This window comes from Microcaecilia unicolor, chromosome 11 (genome assembly GCF_901765095.1).
Source record: "Microcaecilia unicolor chromosome 11, aMicUni1.1, whole genome shotgun sequence".
Classification (NCBI taxonomy): Eukaryota; Metazoa; Chordata; class Amphibia; order Gymnophiona; family Siphonopidae; genus Microcaecilia; species Microcaecilia unicolor.
This window is the reverse complement of record NC_044041.1, coordinates 141,273,876-141,301,717: the sequence shown is the minus strand read 5'-3', so window position 1 is coordinate 141,301,717 and position 27,842 is coordinate 141,273,876. Positions and strand designations below refer to the sequence as shown.

Sequence of the window (27,842 nt, the reverse complement as noted above, 5' to 3'; positions counted from 1 at the left end):
TTGTCAATATGACATCTAAATCCAACTTTGGACATTTTACTCAAAATGTCCAGAATCCGACCAGCAAATATAGCCATTTTTGAAACAGTAGCATTGCAGGCAAGGAAGGAACAGAAGTTGGAACTTGGAACACTCTGGTGCGCACGTGTAAGACTTGTCTCTGATTCACTGGCACTTGAAGACTGTTTTTCTCATATCCCTTTGAGCATCCTATTGCAGACTGTTGACACCCATTTGAACACCTGTAAACACAGCTGTCTGTATTGAATCAGTTCAAATTGGTTTTTAATAATCTTAAAGACAACAAAAATGTACTTTATGAGAAACGGACGTACAAAACTCCAAAACACAGTGTAAATAAAGATAATACAAGTACTTCATAGAAAAGTATGTCATGAAACACATGAAAATCCAAGATCAAATGAGAAAGAAAATTGAAAAAGATTCCACACCAGTGCAAATACAAGTAATTTTGTTTTTTTACCCATCAAAAAAACAAAACAAAATTATGCATGCAGTTTTGCTTTACTATTTTATTTATTTGGATTTTGCTCACACCTTTTTCAGTAGTAGTTCAAGGTGAGTTACATTCAGGTACACTAAGGTAGTTCCCTGTCCCAGGAGGGCTCACAGTCTAAGGGTTTCTTGTACAAAGCTATGCTAGAGATTCTCGCACAGCAAATGAGAGGAAGCCCATAGGAATTGAATAGGCTTCCTCTCATTTGCCACACCGGTAATCAGTAGTACGGCTTTGGAAGCCCTAAGTTTGTACCTGAGGCAATGGAGGGTTAAGTGACTTGCCCAAAATCACAAGGCGCACTGTTGTGAATGAAAAGTGACTGCAGTATTTGCGTACATTTTGTTTCATGTGGGTACAATTTTAAAAGACCACCATATAGATTTGGAAATACAATGTTTGTGTTATTTTTCACCCTACCCTAATACACTCTTTGGACTGCCTCTTGACAATACAATTCAAAGTACACATGCACAATGCAGGTATTTTTACCTATATTTTAGTAGGCAGTTTTCAAAAAGCAGATTTACATAGGTTCGAGTGTTTACCCTTGCAAATCAACTTTTAAAATAAGATTGCAATGGCAAACATCAGACTTTGCATCTGTGCTTGAAACATTTCTTTTTACATCATTTTAATGTTCATATCAACGATGATATCTGCAAGGCATATTCAACACATGCTGCTCCCATTCTTCATTACATTTCTACTGCCTCTTAAGCAATTAGAATTATGTTTTGGACAGAAAGTGTATAACCTGGAAAGATAGTTTGCACCAAAATGCATAACATATGCTACAGGGATATTTGCTTCCCCCCTACCAGCTAAACTTAAGGATTGGGCAGGAGGGGAGTCCCACAGTATTTCTTATCATAATGCACAGTCTTCTGTGACATTCCCCATATACTTCAGGAAAGAAATCCTTGGATTTAGTGGCTGGCATGGAGACATGGTACACAGAGAACCATAACTGTGATGTGGTTATACCTGGCTGTAATCTACTCAGGAAGGATAGGGTAAGAAGAAAGGGAGGTGGTGTGATGCTACATATAAAGACATGTCAAAGCACAAACAAAACACAAAAAACCTGCAAGACTTATGGGATAGGTTAATCTAGAGAGTGGAAATGGAATATCCATTTTCTATCTGCATGATATACAAACAGAAGAAATTGATTTAAATGAAGACATTTACAAAGTTTCCATGAAAGGGGAAGTGTTATTGCTATGAGACTACAATCTGCAAGATGTTGATTAGATCATCTCAGTTGCAATGTTATATAGATGTAATGAGATACTGGATTCTTTACAGCAAGAACTCTTTCAGCAGCTGGTTAACAGAACAGAATGGGACAGGGGAGATATTTTTGATATTGTAGTGGGTGATCATGTAAGTGGTGATAATTCAGTCAAAAACAGGGATTCTAGATTTTAGGAAAATCAACTTTATCAAGATGGGGGAATATGTCAAAGAGTTATTAGCTAGATGGGAGTATCAAGAAGTGGGAACAACTGAAAGGATACATTCTGTGGGAGTAACTTTATAACAGGATGCCTATGTGAGAAGTCTAGAGACTTATTTTACGCCTATTTTATAAAGGCAACATAGGTTTAAATTTATACATATATTTTATGTTTACACATGAACATCAGAACTCCACCTCCGGTCCATCTAAACTGTATCTTTTGGAATTTCTACACGTGTATACTTTTTACACAATAATGCAGCTTTATAAAAACACTTTTCTGTGTGTCAAACAGGCTTTACACAGGGGAAAAAGAATTTATAAAATTGTACTCTGCAAGGTCAACAAATCTACTTGTTGGAAGGAATAAGAGGGAAGGAAAGCTGCTATGATTTTCAAAAGAAGTAGCTGAAAAGGATTCATAAATTATCCAAGATTGCACAAAGAAGTGAGGCAACATCTGGTAAAAAAAAAAAAAAAAAAAGAAAAGCTGGAAAAGTAAATTAAAAAAAAAGATGCATATGGAAGAGAAAATAACTAAAATAGAGTACAAGACTTACATTTTTTTTTTAAAATATGTTAGTGACAAAGGGAGTGCAAAAGTCTCTGAAGTGAGGGAGAAAAATATGGAGAGGTTGATAAGGAAAAAGCAGTATTGCATAACAAATGTTTCTGTTCAATGATTACTTAGGAAGGGCCAGGAGTAGAAGTGCAGAAAATAGACCCTGATAGGGAATGGAAGTGAAATAGATCTCAAAGGGTTTTCAGAAGTCTGTTCATAAGGAGCTAACTCATTTTAAAATAGACAAATTGATGAGGCACCAGTATGGTAAAAAAGTGCTTAATGAAAAGAAGGTCCAACGTGGCTATGTTTATACCCTTATGCAGGCAACTGCTGAAACGTGCCCGTGTTGGATCTTCTGTTATTCAATCATCACTTTTTGCCATACTGGTGTTTTACTGCCCTCGGTGCTTCTCTGCTTTTTGACTCTCCTTTCACTGACAAATTCATGAACCCAGGTAAAGAACGTAGGATGTTCTGGAATCCTTGTCTGACTGACTAGGTTCGAAACTGGTTGAGTGAGGAGTTGACAAAGAAAAGTGGTAAATGGAGTTCACTCTGAGGAAAGGTCGTTACCAGTGGCATGCTGCAGGGTCTAGCTTTTTTCAATGTTTTTAAAAAGTAATATTGCAGAAGGGAAAGGTTTGTCTTATTCTGACACCAAAATCTACAATATGATATAAAGAACATGAGGAAGGATCCAGCACAGTGTTTCCCAAGTTTAGTTCTGGAGTACCCCTTGACAGTATGAATATGAATGAACTTGATTTGCATACACTGCTTTCATTATATGCAAAGCTCATTTAAGCATATTCATTGTGGATATCCTGAAAACCTGATTGGCAAGGGGTACTCCAGCCAGGACTGGACTTGGGAAACACTGATCTAGCGAAGCTTGAAAAAAGGTCTAGAATTTGGCAGTTAATATTTAAAGCTAAAAACTACATGGTTATGTACTTTGAGCAGCAAAGCCCCAACCAGGGATGATACAGTATAAGGATAAAATTGTGCAGTCATTGTGTTAGTCCAATTTAAAGGATAATAAATAGAAATCTGTTTGTATCGTAAATATAAGTGGGCTATAATGAAGACATTTTTGCTGTTGTGAAAGAGTATAATGTCTAGGAGGCAGTTAACTCATATGTAACAAATATGTAAATTCAATGCTTTGATTTGATTTGAGAATGGACCATTGCTGGTTGTTTGTTGGCTTTTGGTTATTATTATTTGAATATTAATAAAAAGTATTTGAAACAAACAAAAAAAAAAGACAAAAAAGGAAAATATGGTGATACCTTTTTTACTGGACTAATACATTTTTGACTAACTTTCTGAGGTTAAAACTCCCTTCCTCAGGTCATACAATATAAATATATCCTGTTTCATAGTTAGCAGCTGTGGTGAACTTCCAAGCCAGGGCCGCCGAGGGTGGGGGGCAGGATTCCCGGGGCCTGGCGCCAGAAGGTTTTGTTCCCTTGGTCTGTCTCTCTCCTGCTCCTGTGTGTTGGGACCCAGGTGATTGCATTAACGCGATAACCTGGGCCCCAGCATACAGGAGAGTGACAGACCGAAGGAGGAGCAGTTGCAGGAAGGAAAGGGGGGCGCGATGTCAGCCCCGAGTGGATGGACGCCAGCTATGGCAGCCCTGCCCCAGACCTGTCTCTTGGCAGCCGCCCTGCTTCCAACACAGCAGGAACAAATTTTGAAGGCTGCCTTCAGAATCAGTCTGATCCTAGTGCATCTGGCCCTTGTGGAATAAGCTGTCAAGAGGCTTGGGGCTTCGCAGCATTGAAGGATGTAGCAGGATAGAGACAGGCACATAATTTTTTGAAGAGTTAAAGTATTTCATGTTTTGGGGCTTTGTCATTTTTTTGTATATTTAGTTATTAGTTTGAAGCAAGGATTTTTTTCCACCGGTCAATTATGAACGAACTTTTTTCTGGGTTGTGGTACTACAACCTCCTTTACAACTAACTGGGGATTTTGCCTAATTCTCGCCCCAATTTTCTATGCATACTACTTAATTCAGTGGCAATCGTGAATCTGGGGCCTCAGATCATTGCTCCTTCTGGATCCCAATGGCTGGGTCTTCCTCCCCTGCCTCCCAGCCTGAGAAAATGAGCTCGAGAGTTGAACTCTCATTTCCTGTAAGGCAACCCTCAACACTACCATTTTTCCTTTGAAGATTATTTTATTAAGCATAGCTTGATTCACAATAGACACACATTCTAAGATGTTGTTTTTTAGTTAGCAGATCTGTTCTGTGTAGCCTGACACCTGACAGTTAGTGCCCTGAAAAGATACTCCTTAATTGCTTTAGGCTAAAGGCCAGCTCAGGTCTGCCAAAGTTTTTTGTTTTTAAGTACTGATTGTGAGCCTGGAGAAATGTGGCCATGTGCCCACTCAGTTGCCCTTAATGAGCAGGGGCAACACAAAGTGGTTGTATGTCACCCACACCCAGATAAAAGCAAAAAACAAAAACCCTGTACCTCCTATCCCAAAGTCATGATCTGCTAGGCCACCTGCCCTTTCTTCTCAGCCCTAGCACCTGACCATGTTGACTGATCCTGATGCTTATAGACTGGGGGGGGGGGGGGAGAGAATATTTCTTATTCTGTTCAAATACCTTTATTAAGAACCACCACAACATATCTGTTTCAGTCATCATCAGGAAACGCAGGTAAAGCTAGCAGCTGTTTCACTAATTGTTTGATGTTCTCTTCTCTGGTCTACAGTTTCCTAAGCTATCAGAAAAGGGTCAGCTGCCATTTACAAGTAGAGAACCCTATCATCATTCTGATGTGCATCTTACAAAATAAATGAACCTTGATATAAGAGTCTGTAAGAATGCTTTAAGAATCACAATAAAAGGGGATAAGCAACACATTTTCCTTTTTCAATCTGAATAATCTGAAAATTGAAACAGAATTAATTTTTATTGTAATTATTACACATTGTCTCATAAAAAATTTAATCCATTAGCATAATGAAAATTCCTAAGCAGGAACAGGAACAACAGACCATTATGACGCCAGCCCATTTAGTTGATAAGAAGTTTTGTTGCTGTAGACTGCCACATGCATATGCTGTGGACACATACCAAAGGGGCTCCAGCTCCAATTTCACATGTATTTCCTGGAGACGACCAAGTGATGGCAATGAAGGTTTCTGAGCCCACTAGGCAGCTCACATTTAGCACTGTTTTCCAGGGCCTGTCTAATGGCGGTAGTGAGGACTCCTGGATCTTGAGCGTGAACGCCTATGGGAGAAAGGTAAAAGAAAATCCCAGCATAAGCAAATCCTACTACTGATTTCTTGCTTTGATAATCTGTTGGTCTGTAAGAGTAGGAGCTCCATCAGCTCCAATCTTCCTTGCCTCCCTGTGTGGTATTCAGCGTAAGATGAAAAAGCATTGTTTCTTACCTATATAACAAGTGCTTTTTGTAGACAGCAGCATTGATCAGGAATGTAAGTGGGTGATGTCATCTAATGACACTAAGACAGAAGAGCTCTAGCTCAAGCATGAATGCAACTCCGGGATGTAGGAGAGACTGTGTGCCTGATCAATCCTGTTGTCTATGGAAAACACAGATGAGGAACAATGCATTAGTTAAGGCAGTATGTTAAGTTTGCCAAAATAAATAAATAAAGATCAGGCTGCTAATTTAGATTATCTAATTTGATAGTTAAGTGCAGCCCAATCATAGAGAAAGATGGGTGTGTTACTAATATTACTACTACTATTTAACATTTCTAAAGCGCTACCAGGGTTACGCAGCGCTGTACAATCTAACAAAGAAGGACAGTCCCTGCTCAAAGGAGCTTACAATCTAAAGGACAAAAAAGTGCAGTCAATCAAATTGGGGGCAGTCTAGATTTCCTGGGTAGAGGTACAATGGTTAGGTGCCGAAGCGACATTGAAGAGGTGGGCTTTGATTAAGGATTTGAAGATGGGCAGGGAGGGGGCTTGGCGTATGGGTTCAGGGAGTTTATTCCAAGCATAGGGTGAGGCGAGGCAGAAAGGGCGGAGCCTGGAATTGGCGGTGGTGGAGAAGGGTACTGAGAGGAGGGATTTGTCCTGTGAGCGGAGGTTAGGGGTAGGAGTGTAAGGGGAGATGAGGGTAGAGAGGTAATGAGGGGCTGCAGATTGAGTGCATTTGTAGGTTAGTAGGAGAAGCTTGAACTGTATGCGGTACCTGATTGCAGTGGCGTAGCTAGGGTAGTTGACATCCGGGGCTGGTCATTTTTTAACACCCCCCTCCAAAATCCAGTACTAGGCATACCGAGAATACAAAACACTCAGGATCTCTAGAACAATTTTACCATACCATAAGCAGTAATTTCTACGAGTCACATAAGGAAAAGGAAAGCATCTTAAACACTACAGTGAGCACTAGAACATCAATTCACCTACTGTAAAACGTAACCAGACAGAATAGTACAGATCGTCGATCCTGCACAGTCAATGACAACTGAAAGCGTGTCTTTTTCACAAACACAGATAAACCCTAAACCACTATAGAATAAGTAATCAAACTTTCTATTTAGACAAAAATTAAACTTAACCCCCAAGAGGCCAGACTGAGCATACAATGCAACACCACAGAAACAGAAAATAAAATAATACCATTTTATTGGACTAATACATTTAGCTTTCAGAGGCCAAAACCTCCTTCCTCAGATCAGTATAGTGCTTTTACAATATCCTATCCTGACCTGAGGAAGGGGGTTTTGTTCTCCGAACATTAGTCAAAATATATTAAAATTAGTCCAATAAAGATTACCTTATTTACATGTTTTATTTATAAACATTTATTAACACAGCTACAATACTATATCCTAAAGCAAAATAATAAAAACATATATTTACAGTTTATTGTCTCTGGTTTCTGCTTTCCTCATCTTTTCACTGTCTTCCTTCCATCCAGCATCTGCCTTCTCTCTCTCTCCCTGCCATCCAGTGTCTGCCCTCTCTCTCCTGTCCCCTCCATCCAATGTCTGCCCTCTCTCCCTGCCCCTTCCATCTAGGATCTGCCCTCTCTCCATGTGCATCTCCTTCCTTTGTCTTTCCTTCCCTCCATCCTTGTCCAACATTTCTCCTCTCTTCCATCCATGTGCATTTCCTTCCTGACTTTCCTGCCCTCCATCCATCCATGTCCAACAACTCTCCATTCTCCCCTACACTCTCCTCCATTCACCCATATCAAGCAAATTTCCTCTCTCCCCTGCCCCCATTCATCCATCCATATCCAGCAATTCTCCATCTATGTCCAGGAACTCTCCATTCTCCCCTGCCGTCTCCTCCATCCACCCATATCCTGAAAATTTCCTCTCTCCCCTGCCCCCATTCATTCATCCATGTCCAGCAATTCTCCTCTCCTCTGCCCTCTCCTCCATCCATCCATATCCAGCAAATTTCCTCTCTCCCCTGCCCCCTCCATCCATCCACGTCCAGCAATTCTCCTCTCTCCCCTGCCCTCCCCTCCAGCGATCTCTTCTCTCCCCATGCCCTCCCCTTCTCTGCATGTCCAGCAATCTGTTCTCTCCCCCTGCCCTCCCCTCCCATCCATGTCCAGCGATTCTCCCTGCCCTCCCTCAGCTCCCCGGCAGCCCTCCTCTCCGTTCCTCCCTGCCCTCCCCTCCATCCATCCACGTCCAGCAATTCTCTTCTCTCCCCCATGCCCTCCCCTTCTCTCCCCCATGCCCTCCCTTTCTCTCCATGTCCAGCAATCTGTTCTCTCCCCCTGCCCTCCCCTCTCATCCATGTCCAGCGATTCTCCCTGCCCTCCCTCAGCTCCCCACAGCCCTCCTCTCCGTTCCTTCCTGCCCCTTCCCCCTCCATCCATGTCCAACATTCTCCTCTCTCCCCTGCCCTCTCCGTTCCTTCCTTCCTATCACCTGACAGCTGCCCCCACAAAGCGCTGGGCTAGCGCTGCAGCAAAGCAGCTCTGCTCTCTTTAGCAGTCCCTGTCCCTCTGAGTCCTTCCGTCCCGCCCAGGGCAGCCCTTCTCCTCCTCTCCGCACCCCCCCCCCCCGTTTCATAACCCTTTTACTTCCCGTGGTGGCAGCGACGTCAGTTACTTTACAAAGAAGACACTAAAAGCTCCCCTCCAGCTCCTCCCTTCGCTAGTTCGCTCTGCACACAGTGAGTGCCCCGTCTTTGCGATGATGCATTTCCTGTTTCCGCGAAGGCGGGACACTCACTGTGTGCAGAGCGAACTAGTGAAGGGAGAAGCTGGAGCTGGAGGGGAGCTTTTGGTGTCTTCTTCGTAAAGTAACTGATGTCGCTGCCACCACGGGAAGTAAAAGGGTTATGACAATGGGGGGGGGGGGTGTGGAGAGGAGGAGGAGGGCTGCCCTGGGCGGGAAGGAAGGACTGTTATACGAGGTGCCTATGGGGGAGATTTGGGTGCGGGGGGTGCCTGGGAGCGGCAGATCACTCCCCCTTGTGCTGACACCCCCCCACCCCCTTGCTACGCCACTGCCTGATCGGAAGCCAGTGAAGTGACTTGAGGAGAGGGGTGATAGGAGCATATCGGTCTAGGCGGAAGATAAGACGGGCAGTAGAGTTCTAAACGGATTGAAGGGGGGATAGATGGTTAAGTGGACTTAGTTTTAAAAGCCTTGTACCACAGCATTAACAGATAGAATCTAACAGCCACTGCAGGATCTAATTTAGTATTCCCCCCCCACCCACCCCTAGGACAACTCCTCATTTATAGTCAGTTATTGTAATTAGGGTAACAAGCAAGGAGTGCTCTTATAGAGTTTTAAATACATTTCATTACCATCTAAGAAAGAAATACTAAATAAATCATACAATACACTATATAAAGTAAAAGACACTTTTATATTAGGCTAATATCCTTAATACTGTAGCAAGTTTTAAAATATTGGAAAACTCAAAAACACTAAGATGGAGTCAGCAGTCCAGCAGCGAGAGGGGTGCTATCCAGTCTTTTGCACTGAGTGTCACATGTATGATTATCTCCCAGTTGGTGAGATGTCATATGTTTGCGCCCGATGCAAAGAGCTCCTAGCTCTTAGAGAACATGTCCGTTCTCTTGAGGCTAGAGTAGCAGACTTGGTGGAGCTGAGGGAGACAGAGAGGTACATAGAGGAGACCTACAGGGATGTTGTAGAGAGGTCCCACCTCCAGTCTAGTAGCCCTTGTGCTACCTTGGAGGAGGGAGGTCTCCTAGAAGGAGAGCATCACCCTGGTGAAGTAGGAAGTACTCCTGTAGCCAGGACCTGCCCACCAGGGGATGTACTATCCTCTCGCACTGAGGATATGTCTCCAAGTGCTGCCCGGGAGGGAAAGGTTAGGACAGCTGTTGTAGTTGGTGATTCGATCATTAGGCATATAGATAGCTGGGTGGCTGGTGGACGTGAGGATCGCCTGGTGACTTGCCTGCCTGGTGCGAAGGTGGCGGACCTCACTCGTCACCTAGATAGGATTTTAGATAGTGCTGGGGAGGAGTCTGCTGTCTTGGTACATGTGGGTACCAATGACATAGGAAAATGTGGGAGAGAGGTTCTGGAAGCCAAATTTAGGCTCTTAGGTAGAAAGCTCAAATCCAGATCCTCTAGGGTAGCATTTTCTGAAATGCTACCTGTTCCACGTGCAGGGCCCAAGAGACAGGCAGAGCTCCAGAGTCTCAATGCGTGGATGAGACGATGGTGCAGGGAGGAGGGTTTTAGATTTGTTAGGAACTGGGCAACATTCTGGGGGAAGGGGGAGCCTATTCCGAAAGGATGGGCTCCACCTTAACCAGGGTGGGACCAGGCTGCTGGCATCGGCATTTAAAAAGGAGACAGAGCAGCTTTTAAACTAGAAATGGGGGGAAGGCCGACAGTCGCTCAAAAGCGCATGGTTCGGGAAAAGGTATCTTGCAAAGATACCTCACAAACAGGGAAGATAGGGTTTCTGGATAGTGAGGTTACACAACAGACCGTGGTAGGCCAGGTGCCCTTAAATACAACTAAAGATCAGACAAAAGATGTCAAATCAATAGTGTCAGGTACTAAGCATCATGCAAATAAGAACAACAAACATACTCTGAAATGTCTATATGCAAATGCTAGGAGTCTAAGAAATAAGATGGGAGAGTTGGAATATATTGCACTAAATGAAAAATTGGATATAATAGGCATTACTGAGACCTGGTGGAAGGAGGATAACCAGTGGGACACTGTCATACCGGGGTACAAAGTATATCGTAATGATAGGGTAGACCGGACTGGTGGAGGGGTAGCATTATATATTAACGAGAGCCTTGACTCAGATAGATTACAAATTCAGCAGGACACAAATCACACCTTTGAATCACTGTGGGTTGAAATTCCATGTATAAAAGGGAAAAAAATGGTGATAGGAGTGTACTACCGTCTGCCTCGCCAGGATGAGCAGGTAGACACAGAAATGATAAAAGAAATCAGAGACGCGAACAAAATGGGCAATGTGATAATAATGGGTGACTTCAATTATCCAAATATAGACTGGGTAAATGTAACATCGGGACACGCCCTCTAAAACCAAAGCACTATGCCAGAAGTGATGGTGGCGTGCCACGTCGAGATATAGATTAAACACAAAACTAGTTCAGAAATATGTATAGAAAATATGATAAAAAATAATATGCATAACTGAGTGCACACTACTGAGAAAAATAAAAAAGTTGTAATATAATATAACCAGCGAAACACGTGACTGTCAAGACTATGAAATAATCAATTTTAAGGAAAGGCAAATCAAAAACGCTGGGTTATGGAGAACCGCTCGTGTATATATAAAAAACTCGATGCAAAATGCATAAATTATATCGTCATGAAACTAACTGAAAGAAAAAAGAAATGAAAAAACTCACCAGGTATGAAGCTGCGTTGTGCTGCTCTGTCATACGTAACTGAAAAGCAAAATTTCAAAAGGCCCGCGGTGGCGAAATAAATACCGGAAGTAAAAGTGACGTCACTTACCCATGTAGTCAAACAACACTGTTGCTAAGGTAATGTATACCGTTCGAATAGGGCTGACACCTACTGGTTTACAATGATAGAATCAACTACTGAGCCCTTACAAGAAAGTAGAAAAAGGACACTCAATTCACAGCTGAGCCTGAATGTATGCACACCGAATATAGATCCTTTGGATATTATCACTTATTATTAAAAATAAAAATGAAATGTGGTAATAATTAACCATAATAAAATGAAAAAACTGTATAAGGGCGTAAAAATATAATAATATAATAAATGGCATAGAAAAACCGTGATAATAAACAAAATAATAAAAATAAAATAAATAAAAATGATAAATAAATAATAAAACTATGTACGTGCTGGCAGTAGGAATTGAGTCCGGAGAATGCCAGAAGCTAGGCTTACTATAGTGCCTGCCATCAGACCCTGATCCAAGGGTGCAGGTTTAAGTGGACACCTGGCAGCATAGTGTCCAGTATCACCACAATACAAAGATTGAGAGTCTGGCGCCTTTGTTTCTCTTGCATCATGAGTGAAGTATGCCCCAATTGCATGGGTTCTGCGGGTGGTACAGGAGAGACCCCCTTGCCCCTCGAAATCGGTGGCACATACTGCTGAATAGGTGTTTTAATTCCCATTCGTTCTGAGGAGCGTCGTTCTCGGCTCCACTCCGGAACCGAAGATCGATCATATTGCAGAGATTAATCAATTCATCTAACCTGGTGGGAAGTTCCTGCCCGGCCAACTCATCCTTAATTTGTGGTGCCAACCCCTGCCAGAAGGTCGCGACCAGGCTCTCATTATTCCAGGTCAACTCAGAAGCCAGAGTGCGGAACCTAATAGTATAGTCGCCCAGCGTCCGTGCTCCCTGTCTTAATCTCAATAGTGCCGAGGTTGCTGAGGTAGCCTTTCCCGGCTTCTCAAATACTCATTTAAATTGATCCCGGAAACTGTGGAGATCCTGTAGCACCGGGTCATTCTTTTCCCTTAGGGGCGAAGCCCAGGCTAGCGCTTGCCCAGACAACAATGACATAATATATGCTATCCAGGTTCTATCGGTAGGAAAGTCTCTGGACTGGAGTTCAAAAATTATGTCACACTGGTTAAGAAAGCCTCTACATTCCTTAGGACTGCCGTCATACCTCGGGGGTGACTTAAGACGGATACCTGACGTGACAGCAGCCCCGGCCGGTGCTAGGTCTGGACTAGGAACTTGCGAACCGGCTGCACTCATGGGTGCTTTCATCAGATTCTCCAGCTGGTCTATGCGGGCCCCCAAGTGACGAAAGGCGGCATCCACCTGTGCCAGCTGCTGGGCCTGCTCATTGAGCCTCTGCCAGATGGGTGATGTCTCCAAGCTCATGGCCTTGCAATCTGTCAGGTTCCTCATCGAACCTCTGGGTTAGTGAGCTCTTGGACCACTGCCGAGGAGCAGCAGCGGCAGGAGAATCACCCAAACACAAGACAAGACAGACCAGACGTACCGGCAAACCCAGATGGAGACTATAGTCGAGGCAACTCAAGCAGGAACAAGCAAGACAGGAAATCAGCCCAAACTTCACCTGCACTTGACCGCCGTTCCTCGGGGGTTGAGCCCCTGGGTGCAGGCGGCCGGCAGGACTTACCGGACAGGGCAGGAAGGCTGAACCGCAGGAAACAGCCAGAGGGAGAAACCAGGAAACAAGCCGGGTCTTGGGCAGGCAGCAGACAGAAGAATAAACCAGGAGACAGGCAGGGTCAACGCCGCAACCGGGAGAAACACAGCAGCACTGCAACTAACTTTCACCAAAGGAAACTCCTCTGAGGACCTCTGTTGCAAGGCAGAGCAGAATATTTCCCGGTGGTTAATAAAGGCAGCATACAAGGGAGTTCCAAAACATTCCCAAGACAATCTGGAAGGCTGGAAGATCCGGACCGGATCAGCATGACTTCTGGAACATGGGAAACAGCAACCAAACAGTCCATCGCAGCCACCAGGTCTGACCACCAGGTGGCGAGATGAATAAAAGCATGAAACTTGGCCTAAATCATGACAGGTGAGCATATTGAAAGCAGCCTTAGGGAGTTTCCTGTGCTCGAGATACCTCCATTTGGTCTGGGGGTGTCTCGGGGACTGGAAATAATCCTAGAATTAATTCAAAAACGAGAGAGAGGGGGAGGTGGAGAACAAGGAGAGAGAGAGGGGGTGGAAAACAAGGAGAGGGGGGTGGAGAACAAGGAAAGACAGAGGAGTTGGAGTACAGATGCTATCACGGTCCCTAAGAAGATCTCAGAGGTGACAGAACCAGAGTCAGTGGTAATTAATTTGTCCTCACATTCTTTGACAGTGTTGGAAGTCTTGTGGCTTTCAAAAGGCTTATTGACTGGCATTAGGTGAGAAACCTACCTGATATTGTCTAAAATTTTTAAGGCTTGTTGCTTAATCAATTTAATTAGCACTGGGAAACCTCTCTTTGTCTTATTTTCTTTCTTTCTGTTCCTGCCAAACTCTGATAGAGGGGAGGGGCATTTTTACATAGCTGACACTGCTATAATTATTGGCAATATCTAGATTTATTTAAAAGGAAAGTTATTAATATCTTAGGGCAGTTTTAAAAAGTATAATAAATTGTAAAGTGCTGGATCAGACACTACCATTTTGGTCCATTCAACTAGAGAATTCCCTTGATAGCAGCACTTAAGCTGACCCATTGTGTTGTCTATAGACCCCCGACACAATTGGAAGAACTAGATAAAGATCTGATCGCTGATATTCAAAAGTTGGGGAAGAAAAGAGAGGTGCTGCTGTTGGGAGATTTTAATCTGCCGGATGTAGATTGGAAGGTTCCGTCTGCAAAATCGGAAAGAAGTAGAGAGATTGTGGATGCTTTCCAAAGTGCTCTGCTCAGACAAATGGTGAACGAACCCACGAGGGAGGGAGCCACGTTGGATCTGGTGCTCACGAATGGGGATAGTGTGTCAAATGTCCGAGTGGCTGCACACCTGGGAAACAGTGACCATCAAACGGTTTGTTTTGATGTAACAGCTCATGTGGATGGCGGCCACTCCAAACTCAAAGTCCTGGATTTCAAGCGAGCTGACTTTAACAAAATGGAAGAATACCTGAGGAAGGAGCTGATGGGCTGGGAGGACATAAGAGAAGTGGAAGGACAGTGGTCCAGGCTAAAAGAAGTAATAAACAGGGCCACAGACCTTTATGTAAGGAGGGTAAATAAAAGCAAGAGAAAAAGGAAACCGATATGGTTTTCAAAGCAAGTGGCTGAGAAAATAAAGGCTAAAGAGTTAGCGTTCCAGAAATACAAAAAATCTCAAGTAGAGGAACACGGGGAGGAATACCGGATGAAACTGAAAGAAGCCAAGAGAGAGGTACGTCTGGCGAAGGCGCAAGCGGAAGAACAAATGGCTAGAAATGTACGGAGGGGAGACAAAAACTTCTTCAGGTATATTAGTGAAAGGAGAAAGACTAAAAAGGGGATTGTGAGACTAAAAGATACAGCAAAACGCTATGTAGAAAATGATGAAGAAAAAGCCAATTTGCTAAATAGATACTTTTGTTCTGTTTTTACTGAAGAAAATCCTGGGGAAGGACCGAGAGGGACTGGCAAAAGTACACCTGAAAACGAAGTGGATAGAGCACCGTTCACGGAAGAGAGTGTACATGAACAACTTGGAAAGCTAAAGGTGGACAAAGCCATGGGGCCGGACAGGATCCACCCCAGAATACTGAGGGAGCTCAGAGAGGTTCTGGCGGGTCCTCTTAAAGATTTGTTTAATAAATCCTTGGAGACGGGAGAGGTTCCGAGGGATTGGAGAATGGCGGAGGTGGTCCCTCTTCACAAAAGTGGGGATAGGGAAGAAGCTGGAAACTACAGGCCGGTAAGCCTCACTTCGGTTATTGGAAAAGTAATGGAAGCCATGCTGAAGGAAAGGATAGTGAATTTCCTGGAAGCCAATAAGTTGCAAGATCCGAGACAACATGGTTTCACCAAAGGGAAGTCGTGCCAAACGAATCTCATTGAATTCTTTGACTGGGTGACGGGAGAATTAAATCAAGGACGTGCTATGGACGTCATCTACTTAGATTTCAGCAAGGCTTTTGACACGGTTCCCCACAGGAGGCTCTTGAATAAACTAGAAGGGCTGAAGATAGGACCCGAAGTGGTGAACTGGATTAGGAACTGGTTGACGGGCAGACGCCAGAGGGTGGTAGTGAATGGAGTTCGCTCGGAGGAGGGAAAGGTGAGTAGTGGAGTGCCTCAGGGATCGGTGCTGGGGCCCATTCTGTTCAATATATTTGTGAGTGACATTGCCGAAGGGTTACAAGGTAAAGTTTGCCTTTTTGCGGATGACACCAAGATTTGCAACAGAGTGGACACCCCAGAGGGAGTGGAAAACATGAAAAAGATCTGAAGAAGCTGGAACAATGGTCTAACGTTTGGCAATTAAAATTCAATGCGAAGAAATGCAAAGTGATGCACTTAGGGAGTAGAAATCCAAGGGAGGCGTATGTGTTAGGTGGGGAGAGCCTGATAGTCACGGACGGGGAGAGGGATCTTGGGGTGATAGTATCTGAGGACCTAAAGGCTATGAAACAGTGCGACAAGGCGGTGGCCGTAGCGAGAAGGTTGCTAGGCTGTATAGAGAGAGGTGTGACCAGCAGAAAAAAGGAGGTTTTAATGCCCCTGTATAAGACGTTGGTGAGGCCCCACCTGGAGTATTGTGTTCAGTTTTGGAGGCCGTACCTTGCGAAGGATGTTAAAAAAAATGGAAGCGGTACAAAGAAAAGCTACAAGGATGGTATGGGAGTTGCATTCCAAGACGTATGAAGAGAGACTTGCTGACCTGAACATGTATACTCTGGAGGAAAGGAGGAACAGGGGTGATATGATACAGACGTTCAAATATTTGAAAGGTATTAATCCGCAAACGAATCTTTTCCGGAGAGGGGAAGGCGGTAGTACGAGAGGACATGAAATGAGATTGAAGGGGGGCAGACTCAGGAAAGATGTCAGGAAGTATTTCTTCACGGAGAGGGTGGTGAACGCTTGGAATGCCCTCCCGTGGGAGGTGGTGATGAAAACGGTAACGGAATTCAAGCATGCGTGGGACAGGCATAAAGGAATCCTGTGCAGAAGGAATGGATCCACAGAAGCTTAGCTGAAATTGGGTGGCGGGAGGAAGAGGGGTTGGTGGTTGAGAGGCTAGGATGGGGGAGGGCAGACTTATACGGGGTCTGTGCCGGAGCCGGTGATGGGAGGCGGGACTGGTGGTTGGGAGGCGGGAAATACTGCTGCACAGACTTATATGGTCTGTGCCCTGAAAAAGACAGGTACAAATCAAGGTAAGGTATACACATGAGTTTATCGTGGGCAGACTAGATGGACCGTGCAGGTCTTTTTCTGCCGTCATCTACTATGTTACTATGTTTGTTCCAGCCATGCGATTTGATGATTTCTAGTTTTGAATTGATCTAGAGAGAATTATTAGGTTCTTGCAGTTGAAGATTTATTTTCAAAGATGCTGACCAACATCCTGATAAGTCCCGCATCTATCCTAAGTTGACTTGGATGCCTCTCATTCTGATTCTATAGTATACCATACTATATAGCGCTTCTAGTCCGCAAACACCTGACCAATCTGCTGCAGATTACATAAAGAGAAACTAGATCATATCTAACAAAATGAAGCTGCCCCTTGTCCTGCTTTATTTGCATAGCCAGCCCCAAAACCATCCCCTTTTTGCATAATTCCACCCCTTTTGGTGATGTCATAGGAAGTGACATCATAGCCATGCCCCATTTTCAAGATGGCATCCACCACTGTATACATCATGTCACTTCCTGTTTCCACTACTAGCCACCATCTTGGATGGAGTCATATAACAGGAAATGAAGTAACCCCTCCTTCTTACTGCCTCCGTGGAATTTAGTCGCGAATGTGCGCATAACCTTTTTTCTCATAGGAAGGAAAATAGACATTTTTCTTTTTCTTATAATTTTTTTTCTTTCAAAAGGATACCTTGTGCTTACTTTTAAAGCTGTTTCTTCACTTTATTTCCTGCGGAATTTAGTCGTACATGCTCACCTTAGCCTTTTTTTCTCACAGGAAAGAAAATAATTTTTTTGGTTTCTTATAATTTTTTTTTTCAAAAGCATACCATGTGCTTACTTTTAAAGCTGTTTCTTCACTTTTTTTCTCACAGGAAAGAAAATAGGCATTTGTTTTTCAAAAAAGATACAGAAAAGGACGCCTTTTTAAGCCGGATTGCCTGCTTTTTAAGAACAGCAGAGCTGTTTACTTTTTTTTTGTCCAGCAAAGCAAACTATTGATCTGTGTGAGATCAACAGGGTCTATTGCCACCCCACAACCCCCTCCCCCCCTTGCTAGCAACAAAACTTACAGCAGAATCTCAGCTCCCACAGCTCTCCTTCGTTTCTAGCCAACCCCCCACAGTCCCCTCCTCCTTCTCTCTAGCCATCCACCACAGAAAGAAAATAGGCATTTGTTTTCTTTCAAAAGATACAATCTGAATGCTTTATTTTGCATTTAGCAGTGTTCACCTGGGAAACATTCAAGTTACAGATAAGCAAAACTCTCCACTCAGATTTCCACACACCCGACCCCACCTAGCCATCCCCCACAACCCCTCCTCTATAGCCATCCCAAACAGCCACTCTCCTCCTTTTCTCTAGCCATCCACCACAAAAGGCGTTAGTTTTCTTTCAAAAGGATACAATTTGAATGTTTTAGTTTGCTTTTAGCAGTGTTCACCTGAGAAACATTCAAGTTAGAGATACGCAATGCAGTTACCTGGATCAGGGCCGGTCTTAGCAAGTGCGGGGCCCTATGCAGACCAATTTGATGGGGCCCCACCCTAGCCCTGCCCCCACCCTAACTCCGCCCCCACCCTAGCTCCAGGGCCCGCCACCCCTCCCTCCGAGCTCCAGGGCTTGTCGATCCTGCAGTCAGTGCCTACTGAAAGCCATGTCTTTTTCACAAACACAGATACACCCTAATCCACTATAGAATAAGTAATCATAAACTTTCTATTTAGACAAAAAATAAAATGAAACCCCAAGATGCCAGACTCTGCATACAATGCAACACCACAGAAACAGAAAATGTCCTCCAGTACTGTGCAAAATATAAAGACAGCAGATGTAAATTTGAAAAAAACTAACAAATACCAATCACCACTTTACAAATTAACAAATAGAAATAAAACAAATATAGAACATAAAATACCATTTTATTGAACTAATATATTTAACTTTCAGAGGCAAAAACATCCTTCCTCAGGTCAATACAGTATTGTACTGTTACAGTATCCTATCCTGACCTGAGGAAGGGGGTTTTGTTCTCCGAAAGTTAGCCAAAATGTATTAAAATTAGTTCAATAAAAAGATTACCTTGTTTGCATGTTCTATTATAAACATTTATTAACATATCTACAATACTACTTTATCCTAAAGCAAAAAAATTTAAATATATATTTTATTTACAGTTTGTTGTCTCTGGTTTCTGCTTTCCTCATCTTCTTTTCACTGTCTTCCTTCCATCCAGCATCTGTCTTCGGTCTCTCTCTGCCATCCAGTGTCTGCCCTCTCTGCTGTCCCCTCCATCCAATGTCTGCCCTCTCTTCCTGCCCCTTCCATCCACATCTGCCCTCTCTCTGCCCCTTCCATCCACCATCTGCCCCTGTCTGCCCTCTCTCTCTCCCCCATCCATTCACTGTCTGCCCTTTCTATCCCTTCCATCCACTGTCTGCCCTCTCTCTCTCCCCCATCCATTCACTGTCTGCCCTTTCTATCCCTTCCATCCACTGTCTGCCCTCTCTCTCTCCCCCATCCATTCACTGTCTGCCCTTTCTATCCCTTCCATCCACTGTCTGCCCTTTCTCTCTGCTCCTTCAATCCACCATTTGCCCTCCCTCTCCCATCCATCCAGGGTTTGCCCTCCCTTTTGCTCCCCCATCCAGGATCTGCCCCTCTCTTTCAGCCCCCAGTTCCAGCCCCACTATCCCACCAGTCCCCCATTTCAGCCCCAGCCCTTTTCTCCCACCAGTTCCGAGCTTCAGCCCCCCAGCCACTTCTCCCTGTCCCCTTTTCAGCCCCCAGTCCCCAGCTTCATCCCCTGCCCCTTTTCAGTCTCCAGCCTCTTATCCCACCTAACCTCCTTTTCAGCCCCCAGTTCCAGCCCCCTTCATCCACATGCCTTGTATTAGGGCCCCCCTTTTCAGAACCATTCTCCCACCTGACCCACGCATACCCCATTTTCCCACCAGCCCCAGGCATGGCCCCCATTTTCCCACATTGCCCCTTCTCAGACCCAGTCCCCTTCTCCCATCCAAGAACCCCAGTCCCCTCCCCGCCCGTCCCCTTCAACCATCCAAGAACCCCCTCTCCACCTCAGTCCCCCTTCTCCCATCCAAGAACCCCAGTCTCCTCCCCACCCGTCCCCTTCTCCCATTCCGAGAACCCCCTCCCCAGTCTCTCCCATCCAAGAACCTCCTCCCCATCCCCTTCTCCCATCCTTGAACCCCCTCCCCACCTCAGTCCCCTTCTCCCATTCAAGAACCCCAGTCCTCTCCCCACCCGTCCCCTTCTCCCATCCGAGAACACCCTCCTCAGTCTCTCCCATCCAAGAACCCCAGTCCCCTCCCCACCCGTCCCCTTCAACTATCCAAGAACCCCCTCCCCACCCCCTTCTGCTTCTCCCATCCATGAACCCCCTCCCCACCTCAGTCTCCTTCCCATTTGAGAACCCCCTCCCCATCCCACCCTTCCCCCACACCCTTCTCCCATCTGAGTCCCTCCCCACCTACCAGCTCCATTCTCCTGCCGCCCAGGCCCACCACCCTCACTGCCTTTAAAAAAAAAAACAATTTGAAGCGCTGGAGTAACAGGCAGGAGCACCTCCCGTCTGCCCTGCTACTAAAAATCTCTTCGACGACGTCATTGGGCCTTCCCACAATGAGTCCCGCCCGCCCTCGCAGTAATTGGAAGTTACCTCAGAGGAGGGCGGGACTCAATGTGGGAAGGCCCAATGACGTCGTCGAAGAGATTTTTAGTAGAAGGGCAGACGCGAGGCGCTGCTGCCTGTTACTCCAGCGCTTCAAATTGGGTTTCTAAAGGCAGGACAGGACGAGCCGCGCCGGGAGCAGACTCGGAGCACCCCCCCCAACCCGCTGACATCTGGGGCGGACGGCCCCCACCACGTCGCCGTCGCGCGTTGTTGAACTTGGGAGGGAGGGAGAGTGCTGCTCGGGCGGTCAGGGCGGGGCGACTTGAGGCGCGCTGCGCGCCCCGGGGCCCCCCTGAGCGCGAGGCCCTATGCAGCCGCCTCGGTCGCCTCGCCTTAAGACCGGCCCTGACCTGGATGATGCTGTTCAGGTATGCTTTGATGTCAGGTGAAATTCTCGCCACAGGGGGAAAGAGGACAGCAACACCAGATTAAAACAAAAACCAGATGAGGTAATGTGAGAAAGGGAACTGCACCTTTCACTCTCTGCATCCCTCTCCTTTTTTCCTTCGTAGAAAAGAACTAGTGTGAACGCAATGGGCTGTTCCGCCCCTGCTTTTTTCAGTTAGAGAAAAAAAGTTTGTACAAATAAGCAAGCTTTTTCCCCCTTTCCAAGCCATCCTCTGTAGAAAAGAACTATTGTGAATGCTACAGGGTTGTTCCTCCCCTGCTTGTTACTGAAAAGATAAGGAAACTGTCACTTTGTGACCAACAATGATGTAAAAGTGGCCGTGGTAGAGAGGTCTAACCGTACACTAAAGTCTAAAATGTGGCGGTTCTTCGCATCACACAAGAAGGTTGCTAGGCTGTATAGAGAGAGGTGTGACCAGCAGAAGAAAAGAGGTTTTAATGCCTCTGTGTAGGTCGTTGGTGAGGCCCCACTTGGAGTATTGTGTTCAGTTTTAGAGGTCTTATCTTGCTAAGGATGTAAAAAAAAAAATTGAAGCGGTGCAAAGAAAAGCTAAGAGAATGGTATAGGATTTGTGTTACAAGACGTATGAGGAGAGAATTGCTGACCTGAACACGTATACCCTGGAGGAAAGGGTATACATTCCTCCCCGTGAACTCCGCTCACTGGACAAATCTCTCTTGTCGTCCCCCCTTCTCCTCCACTGCTAACTCCAGGCTTCGTTCCTTTTCTCTCTCGGCACCTTATGCCTGGAATAGACCTCCTTGACCTATACTTCTAGCTCCATCTCTACCTGTTTTCAAATCTATGCTGAGAGGTGTGGTAGCCGTGTTAGTCCACTCTTAAAGGTTACCAATAGAAATCAAACAAAATAAATCATGGAAAAGAAAATAAGATGATACCTTTTTTATTGGACATAACTTTCTATGCTGAAAACCCACCTTTTCACTGCTGCTTTTTAGCTCCTAGCCACTACTCAATTGCCCTCCCCTTGTCCCTTCCTATCTTCTCACCCATTACTTCCCTCACCTGTAACTGTCTTGTCTGTCTGTATTATTTAGATTGTAAGCTCTTTTGAGCAGGGACTGTCTCTTTGTATCAGATGTTCAGCGCTGCGTGCGTCTGGTAGCGCTATACAAATGCTAATAATAATAATATGATACAGATGTTCAAATATTTGAAAGGTATTAATCTGCAAACAAACCTTTTCCGTAGATGGGAAGGCGGTAGAACTAGAGGACATGAAATGAGATTGAAGGGGGCAGACTCAAGAAAAATGTCAGGAAGTATTTTTTCACACAGAGAGTGGTGGATACTTCAAATGCCCTCCTGTGGGAGGTGGTGGAGATGAAAACGGTAATGGAATTCAAACATGCGTGGGATAAACATAAAGGAATCCTGTTCGGAAGGAATGGATCCTCAGAAGATTAGCCGAGATTGGGTGGTAGAGCCGGTGGTGGGAGGCGGGGCTAGTGCTGGGCAGACTACTACAGTCTGTGTCCTGAAAATGGCATATACAAATCAAGGTAAGGTATATACAAAATAGCACATATCAGTTTATCTTGTTGGGCAGACTGGATGGACCGTGCAGGTCTTTTTCTGCCATCATCTACTATGTTTCTTTTCACTATGCAGATGTATTGCAGGCCATGCTTCGTAGCTATAATCGAAGTTTTCACAGATCCATAAGGGGTACACCTATCAACGTGATGCTTCTAAATTCTCTGCAGGTCTGGAAAAGGTTCTATAGAGGGAATGCAAAACTAGAAATGACCTTGAAACATTTTGCAAAAGGTGATCACGTAACACTGTCGAAAACAAAAGGCGTTTTTCTAAAGGGGAACGAACAGACATGTACCGTTTAACAGTTGGGTACAGGTGAACGAGATACAAGACATCTAAGAGTGCGCATGAGAACATGGACGACAAAGAATTCTACATTACAGTCCCCCCTCTGAAGGGACACCACCTTGTAAGTGGTGGAGGGGCTTCGGTGTTTCAATGACTCAGAGGGCTATGCTGTACAGTTACCCATATCAGACAGGCCTCTGAGGAGAAACCAGACAAAGAGTGTCCCAACCTGGAGGATCCAAGATGGCGTTGAGGGAGGACGTACGCTAGTTGAGTTCCCGTTTTACACCAGAATGCCTGAAGAAGAGGGCGCACTCCCCAGAGAATGGGGAAGAGAAAAGGCAAAGTCGTGGTTCTGTCCTCCTCGAACACGGCTGGGGTTCCCACCACTTCTCAGTCTATTTTGGAGAGATTCGGAGTCATAATGTTGGGGATATCGGTTCTTGCTTCGGGGAACAGCAAGGCTTTATTGCCGAATCTCAGTGGAGGGAGTGACTTTGAGTCCCCCTGTTGGCACGACCCCTCCAAGACCCAGAAATAGTAATGCTTCGCTATGGAGGTCAATAATGGAAACGCCCGAAGTGGTTTAGGATTTTCATGTGACCCGAGGAGGTCCTGGCGCAGCATCGACTCGGATAATAAACCAACTGGGGGATTGGAGAGTGAGTTCTTCCCCCCGAAGATATCTGGAGCGGTTTCTGTGGAGATATTGGACTTGGTGAAGCCAATAATGTCATAATGGACGTACTATAGGAACTGCAGCAGAATGTGAATAACTCTCTTCTTCAGATGTTTAAAATTTTTCACTATGTGAGTTAAAGAATTTATATTAATACTTTTCTAACAAAGTGGAAGTCCAAGATATAAAAATAGAGACTTTGATTACGGAAATGGCTTCTCTATGAAAATCACATAATTTGGAAATGAAGAATAGTTATCTTTCTTGTAAAAATTGGAATTTCTGGAGAACCAATTAAGGGAAAATAACTTGAGAATGATAAATTTACCTATAATATCCTATATATCAGCTACTGAATTCTTGAAGAAATATTTCTCGAGTACTTTGCTAATACCTTCTGATAGCCACCTTTTGGTGACTAAAATTATATTTCCTTTAAAATCTTCTTTATCAGAGAAAAGAGATGTAAGTTTAACTGACATTTTGGAAAATTCAGAAGTTAGAGATAGAGTTATTATTAGTGACTTTCATCTTTGATTTAGATAGGAACAATGTTTTGAAATTGTATTTCCGATACATGGTTGATAGTTTTTTGGGTTCAAAAATGCATATATTTCCTGACACATCAAGGGAATCGCAGACTGGGAGGTGTGAGGTCTTGGCTTTTAAGCCAGGAATCATTGCCCTAGGTGGGACTTTCCTAGCACGATTCCCTTGTACGTGTTTTATTTCCTTATTACTTATTTGTTTGAACCTAAGAAATTATAAGAGTTTGTGGAAACAGATGAAGAATCCTCTGTAGCAACTTCCTTCAGTTACCACTGTACCGGCTGCAATAACCGATTAACCTTCCTCTCTCAGAAAATGTGAAGTGTAAGATTAACCATTTTGAGTTTTTCTTATTTTCTTTAAGATTTTTTTCCTGATCTTGGATCTTCCAATTGTGGACAATTATGTAAATATATATTGTTGAGAGAAAATGTTTTCCTTTTTATATTAATTTCTGTATTTCCTTACATTTATGTGATAAATGTGAATGTAATTAAGTAAAATGATGAATAAAAAAAAACCAAAACAAAACAAAAAAAAAAAGAATTCTACATTACAGTCCCTAGCAACGTCTCTGTGGACATATTCCCACAAAATACCAGTTCTAATTTTACAGTATGCTTAGCAAGACCTCTGGATCTACAAGGCTCTTGGGAAGTGGGTTTGGCGGAAAGTCAATACCCACACACATGGGACAATGTTACAAAAGTCAATTTTACATCTTGATGGTGTATGGCTTACTGAATGAAATATTTGTAGTATGGCGAGGTTATTATTCGAGTGTGGAAAGTTTAACAGAGTATGAATGATGACATCGCCATTCACTAAGATAAACAACCCCTGTTAATCTCTTATGACCCCGTCGTCAGGCAGAGAATCATCATGAAAAATACAGGAGCACCGGCGCTCATCCAAGCAGACAAAGAATTAGCAATCATTTTAGGGTCAGAACCTAACAGTTTTACTAGCAGTGTGAGCTTGCCCGCTGACATCACAGTTGGTTTTAACATCTTGTACCTCTCTACAGATATTGTGGAGCATCAGTCTGTTGCAGATCATTTTGTACCACTGTTGCATTGCATACCGGTTAAAGGGAAAAGTAACAAGTTTGTCACCTTCACATGCTTACATATAATAAAACCCATTATGTCCCTGTGAACAAGAACCACATCGATACTATTGCCTTTGAAATAAAGACAGATCAGAACAGGCATGTCTCATTTTGCTATCGGAAGCTGATCCTTAATATGGTAGCGATTAAAATTTACACTGATCCAGCGGCTTAAACAGATTATTTTGAAGCCCAGGCTGGTCATGGGCTCCCGGGCTTTTACAGATCACCCGTTATGTATGGAGCGGGGATCAGCGGCGTGTTTTGTAGTCTCTTCAGAAAAGCGCTACCACTACTGAGAAGTGGCTTTAGATTGTTAAACCGCATGTGAAAAGCGCTGCTAAAAACATAGCCAAAGATAGACTAGGACTAGCAGTCGTGCAAAAAGCCCTTAAAAGAAAGCGTGGAGGCAGATGCTTTTATAAGGACCACCCAAAGCCCCTTAAAAGAAAGAAACCAACTGTGTAGCATTCCCAGAAGCCTAAGCACAAGGCTAAGAAGAGAGTCGACCCTATAGAGCCAGAAGATATATTTTGTGTATGATGGCTCAGAAGAATGTGTTAAATCAGAATTGGACCTCTTTCAATTGTCGCCCACACAAACCAGTATTGAAAAAAACATTAATGTGGCAATACCACCTTTATCGGCCTTATCAGAAACCGAATCGAATGACTTTTACATAGCTGGTTACAGTGAAGATTATTTGGATTTGAACAATACATTGTTGTATCTGACCTGCAAATCGTGAAAGAGAATGGAACAGATATCACAGGGGTGGCCAAAGTGGTGCTAGTAAAAGCCTTCCTTTTCAGCCAGCTGGACGTCACAATCAGAGACAGGCTCGTCAGAGCATCAATGGCTACCCTTATAGAGCCCTCATAAAACTGCTTCTCAACTATGGTGAAGGATCCCTCAAAACACAGTTTACGAGTGGTGTATTTTATAAGGTTTAGCCAGGGGCTACGAGTTGATAGATCCCGGTGGTTGCAACATTGGTTTCAATGAAAGGGCTCACTTTAAAGCCAGTAGCCCAATAGAATTACTGGGCCATTTAAGCAGCGATCTGTTTTTCCAAGAAAAACATCTGATCTGTTTAATGTGTGGGAATGTTGATGAACACTACAAAGTACAGATCCTGTCCGCATCATTGTTCGTAAAGAGAGTAAAAGTGTCACTGAGAGTAAGATTGCACCACACTGAAGTGCTGTTGAAGACCAACGTCAAGTTGATCGTGTGGGGCTGAAGGGATTTAGTATAACCTCTTCCTGGGTCAGCTGCCTAAACTCATCCTCCTGGGGTTTGTGGACAACAACGCTTACAGCGTGTTCTATAGTAAAAATCCTTTTAATTTTCAACATTACAATATCAACTCTGCCGCACTGTAAGTGGATGGTGAACAACCTCTTCAACCGGACTTTGAACATGGTCATTGCATTAGAGAATACTAGCAGCTGGTACAAGCGACCAGTAAACATGAAAGATAGCGCTTTAATGATTGATCATACAGAGTTTTACAGAGGTTATACTTTTCTGGCTTTTGATCTGTCACCTGACCAGGAATGTGCAGATCACTACTCCTTGATCAAAACTGGTTATCTGCGCACAGAAATCCATTTTGCAAATGCTCCACCCTGTACTGTAAACATGATCATCTACAGGGTGTTTGACAATGTAATAGAATTTAATCAGCGAAGAAACGTCCTGTTTCACTACATGTAAAACAATGAACACAGTATAGATTTATCATTTGTTGAAGAAGGACCTGTATGCCGCAGAATCATTTTTAGACATTTTATCCAGTGATTGGTTACTCAGGCAGCGCTTGCCATGGAGACCTTTAACGTTAGTGGTAAATACCCACCCACATGACCAGCCCGGCGAGCACTGGTTAGGCATCTGTCTCAGAACAGCATCGGTGAGTTTTTTGATTCTTACAGACAGCTCCCTGATAGTTTATTGTTTCCTAGCAGTATTATGGACTTTTTACAGAAGCACTGTGAAACTGTTGAGTACCACAATTGATGGTTACAACACCCTCTGATGATAATGGAATCACATTTCTCGCGTCACGTCTCTGTGTACAAAGTATTTTTTATTACAACCGTACATATTACTTATTTAACCACTGTTGTCTGTTCAATGTAATTTTTTTTTATAGGGGAGGCTAATGTATTTCACAGGTTTCTTTTTTTAAGATGGGGAGTATCTTGGGGTTTCACAGGGGTGGCAAATTTCACAGAAACCTCAGAGGGGTTTTCTTTAAGAAGTTCAAGCAAACGACTGTTGCTCACCTTGCTGACTACCGTTGAGGGTATATTGAATTCAGCCATGAAGTTCATGAACTCCTCCCAACCTCTGGGCTTCCTCTGTTGGGAAAGAGGGTGTGTCTGCATAGCCCCGCAAACTAGGTTGAGCAGATTAGAACCATTGGCTCCCCAGGTTGCCACACCCTTGCAAGGCGCAGATAAAGAAGGCCAAGAGGGATTACGAAAAAAAGATAGCATTAGAGGCAAAAAAGCATAGTAAAATTTTTTTGGGGTATATTAAACGCAGGAAGCCGGCAAAAGAATCGGTTGGGCCGCTGGATGACCGAGGGGTAAAAGGGGCGATCAAGGAAGACAAAGACGTAGCGGAGAGATTGAATTAATTCTTTGCTTCGGTCTTTGCTTCCAGTGTCGGAAATGATATTTCAAGCGGAT

General features: G+C 44.1%; 1 protein-coding gene across 1 annotated transcript in view; it reads right to left on the bottom strand.

Annotated features, from left to right (window-relative positions):
- Positions 1-5,194: 5,194 nt before the first annotated feature.
- The window catches only part of CLASRP (CLK4 associating serine/arginine rich protein), a 1,081,767-nt gene continuing 1,059,119 nt past the window's right edge, over positions 5,195-27,842 (bottom strand). The window contains exon 21 of the mRNA XM_030217938.1: positions 5,195-5,803. Within this exon, the coding sequence (XP_030073798.1) occupies positions 5,761-5,803 (43 nt within the window). The 3' untranslated portion in view covers positions 5,195-5,760. The remainder of the gene's footprint in view (positions 5,804-27,842) is intronic.